The sequence below is a fragment of the Canis lupus genome, chromosome X, assembly GCF_011100685.1.
Source record: "Canis lupus familiaris isolate Mischka breed German Shepherd chromosome X, alternate assembly UU_Cfam_GSD_1.0, whole genome shotgun sequence".
NCBI lineage: Eukaryota > Metazoa > Chordata > Mammalia > Carnivora > Canidae > Canis > Canis lupus.
The window spans coordinates 91,565,612-91,576,981 of record NC_049260.1 but is presented as its reverse complement, the minus strand read 5'-3'; the positions used below and the strand labels follow the sequence as shown (position 1 = coordinate 91,576,981).

The 11,370-nt window shown below is 39.1% G+C and overlaps 1 protein-coding gene across 4 annotated transcripts in view; it reads right to left on the bottom strand.

Moving 5' to 3' along the window:
- Positions 1 to 4,630: 4,630 nt before the first annotated feature.
- DOCK11 (dedicator of cytokinesis 11) overlaps positions 4,631 to 11,370 on the bottom strand; it is a 187,708-nt gene continuing 180,968 nt past the window's right edge. For 3 of the 4 annotated variants that reach the window (XM_038588149.1, XM_038588150.1, XM_038588151.1), the window contains 2 exons: positions 10,264 to 10,402; positions 4,631 to 5,100 (listed from right to left, as the gene is read on the bottom strand). In XM_038588149.1, the coding sequence (XP_038444077.1) occupies positions 4,978 to 5,100; positions 10,264 to 10,402 (262 nt within the window). In that variant the 3' untranslated portion in view covers positions 4,631 to 4,977. The remainder of the gene's footprint in view (positions 5,101 to 10,263; positions 10,403 to 11,370) is intronic. The other variant, XR_005386410.1, reaches the window with a different exon arrangement.

Genomic DNA, 11,370 nt, shown 5'->3' with positions numbered 1-11,370 from the left:
CGTATGGAATTTCAAGGGCCCCAGCATATCCAAAACATTCTTGAAAACAAACAAAATTGGAAGACTCACACTTCCCAATTTAAAAACTTACCACAAAGCTATAGTAATCAAGACAATGTGGTACTGGAACTAAGAGCCCAGAGCAAACTAAGAGCCCAGAGCAAACCCATGCATTTAGGGCCAATTGATTTTTGATAAGGGTGCCAAGACAATTCAGTGGGGGAATAGTCTTTTCAACAAATGGTGAAAGGACAACCAGATATCCACACACAAAGTAATGAATTGGGACCCCTACCTCGTACCTTATATAAAAATTAACTTGAAATGGATCAAAGACCTGAAAGTGAGAGTTAAAACCGTAAAACTAGGATCCCTGGGTGGTGCAGTGGTTTGGCGCCTGCCTTTGGCCCAGGGCGCAATCCTGGAGACCCGGGATCGAATCCCACATCAGGCTCCCGGTGCATGGAGCTTGCTTCTCCCTCTGCCTGTGTCTCTGCCCCTCTCTCTCTCTCTCTCTCTCTCTATCATAAATAAATAAAAAAAAATTTAAAAAAAAAATTAAAAACCGTAAAACTAAAAGAAAACCCAGGTGTACATCTCTATGACCTTGAATTAGGCAAAGACTTCTTAGCTACAACATTGAAGCATAGGGAACCAAAGAAAACATAGGTATGTTGGACTTCATCAAAATTAAAAACTTTTACACTTCAAAGCATACCCTCATGAAAGTGAGAAGGCAGCCCCAAGAACAGGAGCTATATGGAAATCCTAGATCCGATAAAGGACTTGAATCTAGAACATATATAAAGAACCCTTATGACTCACCAATAAAAAGACAACCCAATTTTCCAAAAAAAAAAAAAAAATCAGTAAAGAATCTGAATAGTCACATCTCCAGAGAAGACATCAAAGTGGCCCATCAGCACATGAAAGAATGCTTAATATCATCAGCCATCGGGGAAATGAGAATGAAAACCAGAATGAGAGACCACTTCACGCCCATCAGGAAAGTGATAACCAAAGCAGCAGACAATAGCAAATGTTGTAGAGAATGAGAAACTGGAACCCTTATACACCTGCTGCTGGAGAAACCAGTCTGGCAGTTCTTCAAAAGGTTAAATGTAGAGTTGCCATCTGATCCAGTGATTCTGCTCTTAGGTATATGCCCAAGAAACCTGAAAGCCTGTCTACCCAAAAACTTGTACACAAGTGTTCACAGAACAATAGCCCCCAAATGGAAATAACCCAAATGTCCATCAACTGATGAACAGAGATAAAAGGTGGCGTATCCACACAAAGGAGTATTATACAGCTGTAAAAAGGAAAGACAGACTGATCCACACTACCACATGAAGAAAACTTGAAAACATGTTAATGAAAGAAGCCAGTCAAAAAAAAAAAGGTTACATATTGTATGACTCCATTCATATGAAATGTCCAGAATAGGCAAAGCCAGAGCTACAGAAAAGTAGATTTTACTGGTTGTCAAGGACTGGGAGGGGATGCTTGATAGGCAATGGGGAGTGGCTGCTAAGATGTATGGGGTTTCTTTGGGGGATGATAAAATGTTCCAAAATTAATCCTGGTGATGGTTGTACAACTCTGGGTATACTAAACCACTGAATTGTGCATTTTTTCAGTGAGTGACTTGTATGGTATGTGAATTATAGCTTGATAAAGAGGGAAAACAGAAAAAAAACCTATTGGACTAAGTTTTAAAATGCCGTACAGAGAGGCAAAACTCTGTTGAATTTCATCATGACTTCAGCCAGGAGTTGGATAAACATACGTACACTTAGAGAGCAACCATTATGTAGTTAGGAAGGGAGTAGGAAAAAAAGTCTTTATTGTAACTGGAACCAGATAAAGCAAAACACTCCTATTGGTCAACTCTCAGGCTAGGGGAAGAGCCTTGTTATACAAACCTACTTCCCAGCCCTGACCAACTTTTATCCTATTCCTTTCCCTTTGTGTTTTGATAGCTGAAATAATGTACTTTTAGCACAAGATGGAGGCTGACAGTAGCCCACCACTTTGTGGGTCAGAGAAACCTAAAATATATATCTGATAATTAATATTTTGAAGAGTTAAGAAATTCCTATTTTTCCAATATGTTGCTTGGATTCTTTATCTCAGATAAAACTACTATATTTATACATAAAAACCTTGGGTTGTTACGCTGACCTATTTAGTTTGTTAATTAACCAGTGAGTCACCTCTAGTTCTATGATACGGTGGTCAAGGTTCCAAAACTCTTGCTACCACAGCTGCTTTCTATTTCGTTTTTAAAGAGATGTTTACAATATTTATATAGGTAGGCAGGTCACATAAATATGATAACAATAACAGTCCCGTCCATAGACGTGATGCCACTAGTGACAGCTGGTTACTAGGAAAATTTGGATCAACTTATTTTCTCTCTGGGTTGTCACTGTGGTGATAAACAAACACCACCAGTAGTGACTTATTCTAGTTTTACAGTATGCTCAAAGACTACCAAGACAGAAGCTCCTGGGGAAATTGGATCCAAGCTTAACTGTGAAACAATCAGTATAGCAGAAATGCATTCTTTGATATGAATACAAAGAGGTAGAGGCTAAATCACTTCATGAAATCATTCAACTATATAAACAGTGAGGTTTCCAAACAGGCTTTCCTGGCTTCCTCTAGTTGGAGAAATAAACCTAGGGAAATTGCGTCTCAACCTAGAGAACTCACTGGCCACAGGACCCAAAATTGTCTTAACATTTTCTCTTTCTCCTTAGTCATCAATAACTCAGGTCCAGTCTTCTGACATAATGTCTCTTATACTGGTCATTTCTTCTCTATTCTTGTTCTTACCCAGGGGTTTGGGTCTCTTAGCTAGATTACTGCAAATCGGTTTCCATATTTCCATCGCTCTCTGCCTCAAAAGCATCTGACAGCAACACAAAGGACTGAATACCTAAAAGTAACATTTAATCAAGTGATCTGTTTAAAAACCTTTGCCTGGCTCCTCCATGTTTACTGAGTAAAGTCCAAACACGGTTAGCCTGGCATTCAAGGCCTTCCACCATCTAGGGCCAAGTTTACATTCCAGATTTATACCATTGACGACTCCCTTGGACAAAATTCATTTCCTTGCCATCCCAGGAACTTCTGCTAATTTGTTTTGTGCCTTGGCACCCTGTGTTCCTCCTGCCTGGAATACCTGCTCATCTTTGAAAGTCTGTTCAGAGCTTCCTTTTGTCCCCAGAACCATCCCTGAACACTACAATCCAGTGACCTCTCATTCCCTGGATGTGATACAGGTATGGACAGTAGCATTCACCTGGCAATGCTCACAGACAACCATTCTTGTCTTATGTTGTCAATTCTTGTATTATTTAATTTTGTGTCTATCTTGCCTCCTCAACTACGTTGCAAGCTCCTTGAGCACAGGGGATCGCTTATAATACTTTTATAAAACTTCACCCCAGTGTGTAACACTGTGCTGGGGGCCATGAGAGGGACTAGGTATTGACTACAGAGCACTAAAATTTTCCCACAATGCCTCATTCTCAGATGGCAGCACTTGTTTAGGTGACAGCTCCTTACACGTACATACCAAATCTAATCACTTGAAAGGTAAAACTCTACAGAGTTACTCCAAGATATTAAGGAATTACAAACTGCTTCTGAAATACTTCTGAATACCCTATGAAAATACAAAATTAACCTTTGATAAATAATTTCATGCTTCCCTAAAAGTTTAAAGAAGACATGTAAAGAAAAATGGCAAGCCAGGAGCATCATCTCTAAGATTTACTTGATCACAAAGCATTAAAAAAGGCTAGGCTCCATGCAAATTCATTTACACTTCAGTGTCTTTTTTTTTTCTCCTTACAATAGGCTAAACTACCTAAGGAAAACACATCTGGAACTTAAGTTTACCTGAAAGGCAGCCAAAATTATATGGATAATTCAAGCAAAAAAAGTTCTTTACATCTTGGTGTTTCCTGAATGATTTCAGTAGTCTGAGAGGTCTTCATAGTTAGAAATGTAATCCCTAGTTAGCAGTTGCTAATTCTGCGGTGGGTACCTATTCTGACCCCCAAAATGCAACAACCATCCAGTTCTATCAAAATACTTGCTAATATCATAAACTGGGGAAAAAATAGCCATTACAAAATGCCTCCCTGACTCTGCTACTTTGAAAGCTTCGAAGTTGCACAGGATGTACTGACTGTAAATTCTCAGAAATGTTTTATTTAGCTTTTTGGAGAGCCCCAGATGATGAAGCTCTGAGACCAAGTGCCACTTCCCAGGGAAGGGCTAGGTCACATATGAATCCCTCGTCCTGGAAGTCAAAGAGAGATCAACTTGATCACCTAGCAGCATCACAGGATCAAAATTTGAAGGAATGGTAAGTTTGGTATTTCTAGGGATTGCCTTTCCTTGTGAAGTTTGCCTTTGAAAATAATCCTTTTGTTTCCTTTAGCCTCGCCTTGACTAGCAGAGCGGGATTTCGGATGACCTCCCCAATTTGAGATATCCATGTTTTATGGAAATTTTATCAATTTTTTCTCTCTCCACAGATCAGTAGGATTGTGACTTGAGCTTCCTGTCACGAAAAATGCTAAGTTCAAAGTATTATTTCCTTCACTTCTAATTACAAATAAGTTTTACCTTTTATTGTGTTCCATTATACAATTTTACATAGTACCATTATTACTTTAAGCAATAATTAAGCAAATTCAATTAATGTTTTTGAGCTCTACTTCTCTGTATATAGGGTTACCTAAAAAAGTACAAACCAAGCACAGTGGTGCAATTTTCCAGGCACTTTCAAGTTGCTTCAATATTTACAAATATGTAAGCACCCTGTTTGAAAGCATGAAAATTTTGGTGTCAGAAGAAACACTCCATGTATATCAAATCTTTAAATTTCAACATTTGCACAGCTCTGATTATTCCTGAGAAAGGTCAGTCTCGTTGTCACTTTGCATCTGCATGTCCTCATATTTCAGCAGTGTATCTTGGAGAACCATAACCTCTATCACTCGATGTACCGCTAATTGCACAAAATACATGTAATGTGTTGCTCATCCAGGGAGAATGTATTGTGTCTTCTTGTAATATCTAAAACAGAGAAAAAAAATCTGCATGTTTATCATGAAGCAAAATAGCCCCTGTCAAAAAAGTATGTGTATATGAAATTGCAGGCATATTTCAATTTGTCACTGACATGTAGCTATTTAAAATGACATAAAACAGAAAGAGCAAAGAATAACATTACCGACTTAAGTCTTCAAAGCTGTATTACAAAGGCAGCATAGCAAAAAAGCAGAAAAGATCTGGTTACTCATTAAGACAGACAAGAGATGGTAAAATGTAAAATTCAAGAAAAAGTGAGAGGCAATGCAATCTTTAAAATATCTTTTTTTTTTTTTTAAATGAACGATCATAACAGGAGCTCTAAACAGTAGTTCTTGGGATCACCTGTGGGGCTTTTCAAACAACAGATACTCACGCTCCTTCCCTGGAGACTTGGAAAATATTATTTTTAAAAAATATTTATTTCTTTTATTCATGAGAGACACACAGAGAGAGGCAGAGACATAGGCAGAGGGAGAAGTAGGCTCCCCGTAGGGAGCCCGATAAGGGACTTGATCCTGGGACTCTGGGATCACGCCCTGAGCCAAAGGCAGATGCTCAACCACTGAGCTACCCAGGCGCCCCAGGAAAATATTATTTTAAAAAGTCATAAGGGCCTATTTCTATTCTAAAGACACACTATAACTATATAAGCTAATTGATACAGAAGGCTTTTCATGGAAATGAAGAACTTCACACAAAATACAAATTTTATATCCCATAAGTACATAAATATATATGTTCATATTGATATATAGAGATTTTAAAAACTTTCCATTTTGTGTGATCAAAAGCAACAGAAATTTTGTGCTTGGATTAAATGGACGAAAAGAAGGGGTGCTTGGCTGGCTCGGTCCATAGAGTATAAAACTCTTGGTCTCGGGGTCGTGAGTTCAAGCCCCACATTGGGTGTGGAGTCTACTTAAAAAAAAAGGGGGATCCCTGGGTGGCGCAGCGGTTTAGTGCCTGCCTTTAGTCCAGGGCGCGATCCTGGAGACCCGGGATCGAGTCCCACATCGGGCTCCCGGTGCATGGAGCCTGCTTCTCCCTCTGCCTGTGTCTCTGCCTCTCTCTCTCTCTCTCTCTGTGTGACTATCATAAATAAATAAAAATTAAAAAAAAAGATGGAAGAAAAAGAGTATCATATACATCACATCCAACCTCTTTACTATATGATACCAACTTAGTTAGGTCTTTAGCTTTCAGTACTTGGTTCTCAAGTTAGCTTTAAAACTTCAGTATAGGGAGGTGGGCGGGGGGTAGGGGTGACTGGGTGATGGGCACTGAGGGGGGCACTTGATGGGATGAGCACTGGGTATTATGCTATATGTTTGCAAATTGAACTCCAATAAAAAAAATAAAATAAAAAAGTAGATAACAACAACAACAACAACAACAACAAAACACTTCAGAATGAAGCCCACAAACTGGTCTAGGGTGACAGTAATGAGTCATATCATTTGTGTTGTTAGAAAGTATGTCTTATAGTAAGTCCATAATAGAGAAATTCCCTCTTACAAAAATTGTAACTCATGACACTAATCTGGAAGCCAAACAAGTTTAAGGAATGACTAATTGTTTATCCACACCTGTCAGATGTGACAAGACAATATGTGACTCATTGTGCAGAAAACAAAATATACAGCAGATCCTACAGTGGCCACCACTAACTCTATCTAATTAAGAAATCTGCAGTTAATAATTTTAAGGTAATATAAATCCCATTCTATTTTTATTTAGGTTTTAAATAAAGGTTTTCTTTAAGTCCCCTTTTAAAATTCAAAAGCTTGAAGACGTTTTACAAAGAACTGTGTATTTTGGTATACTAGAACAGATTACATTGAAAAGGACGAAGAATATCCAGGCCATACATCTTTTGTCAAGTAATCATTTACGGGCCATAACCGAATAATTTATGTTTCACTACACAGCTACACTTTATCTTATTTTGTATTATTTTGTTTTCCTTTGGGAAATAATGTATCTCAAAGTGTAGGACTGAATAAAGGCTCTCTTTTGTGAAAATCCAATAGGAAATATTGAATTATAAAATTTCACTATAAAGTCAACATTTAAGGTACACCGAAATATGATGCGTTATGATGGGATAGCTTGTATAACTATATACCAATATAGAAACTTAAGATTTTTCAATAAGGCAAGACTAAATCAGAGAGGGAGACAAACCAAAAGAGATTCTTAACCATAGGAAACAAACTGAGGTTGGCTAGAGGGGAGGAAAGTAGGGGGATGGGGTAATGGGGTAAAGGGCACGAAAGAGGGTATGTGATGTAACAAGCACTCAGTGTGATATACAGCTGATGAATCACTGAACTCTACCTCTGAAACTAATAATACACTATATGTTAATTCACTGAATGTAAATAAAATAAAATTTAAAAAATAAAGTAAGAATTTTCTTGGTTATCTATCAATATATAATATCAAAGGTCTAAAATACTACTGGTCTCTCCAATTCACTAAAATAGCCATGGCTAATGGGAATCAACTGAGAGAGATCGTTGGGAAACAGGACAGCATACTTCAGGGGGGAAAAGAACTTTACAAAACGGCTGCCCTAAATATCTTGATTAGTGGGGATGTTGGGGTGGCTCAGTGGTTGAGCGTCTGCCTTCAGCTCAGGGTGTGATCCCAGGGTCCTGGGATTGAGTCCCCCACTGGGCTCCCCGCAGGGTGCTTGCTTCTCCCTCTGCCTGTGTCTCTGCCTCTCTGTGTCTCTCATGAATGAATGAATATATATATATATATATATAGATCAGCATAATAGGAGATTGAATGATTTGTTTTCTATTTGACTAACTCAGAATTTAAGGCTAAGTCCTGCAGTTGCATGCAAATCGAATAATTATCATATATTGCACATTGGCTGAAAACCACGTGTGCCATTGTTGTATCTTTTGTGAGGGAGATTTTGCTGATTTTCTATAGGATTTTCTATAGATTCTGAGGGACAGAATCTCATATATTGGACAGCTCCTAGGAACAAGTTATGTAGTCTATTCGCCTCAGAGCCATGACAGCACAGAAGGGTATACACCCCTCCACCGCTCATGGGCTGAGCTTGAGATGCCGAGAATAAAGGAAATGGAGTGATTTCCTACCTCCCTAGTCCCTGTTACCTGGCTGCTTTGGGAAGGAGACAAAGAAAGGACGTCCAAAAACTGAACAGGAGAGGGATGCCTTGGAACAGTTTGCACTCACTCCTCAATGGGGTAATAGAAGTAAAGATGGCAAAAAGAAGCAATAGAACACTGATCCCTGACTCCTCAGGCCAACAAGATTCCCGGACGTGGAGAGTGGGTGAATAGGAGACTGGGGTGAGCAGTCTCCCCTGAACGGATAGGATGATGACGGCCTGGCTGACTGACTTCCTCATATGGAGATGACAGTGGTTGGAAAAGGAGGCTCCTGGTCATGCAGTGCAACCCTGCACTAACTGTTAACTAAATTTCCCACAGCCTTTCCTGAGTGGAAGCATACAAAGTAAATTCAGAGACCTAGAGCTTGAGTCAGAGTCAACGAGCTTGTTTTCCTAGAAATGGCTCTTCTTTTCTTTCTGCTATCATTTCCATGCAGTTTCTTTGGACACTAGCCACTGTCTGCTTATTTATACGTATGCCCTTTGTGTGACAGTCTCACACAGGGGAATGCCCCCATCAAGCAATCACTGAAACACAGCTACCAGGACAGAGAAGGTTCTGGAATGAGCTTTAAGAACGTGTTCTCTAGGGATGCCTGCTCAGTCCTCAGTTAGGTAAGCATCTGCTTTCAGATGCTTTCAGCTCAGGTCATGATCCCAGGGTCCTGGGATGGAGCCTCATATATTGGGTTCCCTGCTCAGCAGGGAGCCTGTTTCTCCCTCTCCCTCTGCTATTCCCCCTGCGTGTTCTTGCTCTCAAATAAATAAAATCTTTAAAAAAAGAATGTGTTCTCTAAAGGACTACATTAATTGTTTCTTTTCAGAAAGCTTGCATTCTAGGGGCACCTGAGTGGCTCAGTCAGTTAAGCATCTGCCTTAGGCTCAAGGTTGTAATCCCGGAGTCCTGGGATCAAGTCCCACATCAGGCTCACCGCAGGGAACTTGCTTCTCCCTCTCCTTCTCTCTCAGCTCACATTCTCTCTTGCTCTCTCTCAAATAAATAAATAAAATCTTAAAAAAAAAAAAGAAAAAGAAGCCTTGCTTTCTTAAAAATTCAGAGTTTAAAGAGTTTCTGAAGCAAATATTTATCTTATTGGGTGCTTTCATTAGTAAGGAAATGAAGCTTACTTAATAGGCTCAGTCAGTGAGGGACTACACCATTGTGCTAGGACTTTTACAAACACATTGAAGACATTCAAATACTTGAGTGACAATCCATGTATAGAGTGGTCAGGATCCCGGCATAAAAGTGAAGTTTACCAGGATAACCTAGGAGTACTCAGGTTTAAAATAGGTATATAGAAGTCCTGGGGCATCTGGTTGGCTCAGGTATATAAAAGTCCTGACTATTTAATTATGACATAATGTGGTTTTAAGTGGTGAACAGGTCTCGGCTTTCATATTTTTCAGGTTGTGGCTTTACTAAGTTAGCTGCAATAGTCATGAACACTCAGTCATAGATGAAAACACTAAGACATTTTATATAAGAAGAGATTTTGCAGGCTGTATGGGCATTAAGACAATTCTCAAATTTTGGAAGTCCCTTGGTATCTCACCTAAACGATAGTATCTATAGTTTTTTACAGCCAACATAGAAATATTCTTTTAGGGATTTGGCTCCTGTGCCAATTATTTCATTTCTTTAGGCCCCTTCTTGACAGACTCTTTGTTTTTTCCTTGACAGACTCTTACCCATGTTTACAGTAGATCAATTTAGATTTGCTCAGCTAGTTATTTCTATCTTAATAGCACCGTGGCCCAAAGAACAAAATGGCTTATTACTGATAATTGCTTTAGCAATTGCTATAGATAATGATTTCAAATTCGATTTGCATGATATCATTTAAATGATTAAAAATAATAGGAGCAAATTTGAAAATACAGACGGAGTAATTTCAAGGTAATACATTTCAAACTAGTAGATTCTGCTAAGTAACACTTCAGGGGCCCCAGATCATGTTCCCATTTTCAACCACCCCAATACTTGCCTGCTCGTGGATAATGTCAGACAATTCCTTCACCATGTCTCTGAAATTTGACTTTAGCCCCTCATGATATTCAATTTGATCTTCTTTAATTAGCCGCTCATTTAGTTCAAGTGCAATGCTGCAAGCCTGTATAAATTTCCTGTGGACAATGAGCAAAGATAAGGCTTTCATCATTTATTCCTAGAAAAATCTCACTGATCACCAATTTTATACTCACTTTAACCATGGCTTGCCTAGAAGAGAGGTCAGAATCCTGTATTGTCTTGCTATGTCTTTGCTAATGCCACTTCCTAAGTCTGGAATACCTTTCCTTTTTTTCCCACCTTTCGTCTCTGGTGTCTTACCTCCTTTAAAACCTGGCTCCAAACAATGTCCACAATAGTCAAACTGTGGAAGTAGCCTCAGTGTCCATCGAAAGATGAATGGATAAAGAAGATGTGGTATACGTATACAATGGAATATTACTCAGCCATTAGAAATGACAAATACCCACCTTTTGCTTCGACGTGGATGGACCTGGAGGGTATTATGCTGAGTGAAATAAGTCAATCGGAAAAGGACAAACATTATATGGTCTCATTCATTTGGGGAATATAAAAATTTGACAGACTTTTTGAGAGTGAGAAAGGAAAAAAAGGGAAAGGAGAGATAATGAGTGAAAATATCAGTGAGGGTGACAAAACATGAGAGACACCTAACTCTGGGAAATGAACAAGGGGTAGTGGTATGGGAGGTGGGCGGGGGGTTGGGGTGACTGAGTGATGGGCACTGAGGGGGACACTTGGCGGGATGAGCACTGGATGTTATACTATATGTTAGCAAATTGAACTCCAATAAAAAAAAATAAATTAAAAAAAAAAACCTGGCTCCAAACATCTATCTTCTAGAAAGACCTTTTGCTCAGTCTTGTGATAATAAATCAGCTAAAGTTGTGCTAACATTAATTTGCATCTGTAGGTAATGGGTTGTGCATTCAAAAGTGATTTATTTGGGGCTACTACGTATCCTGTACAGTCCTGGGTACTATAGGTAGGAGTTAGGTAGGGACAAAGATGGGGAGGGATGGGTGAAATTGGCGAAAGGGATTAAGAGGTACAAACTTCTTGT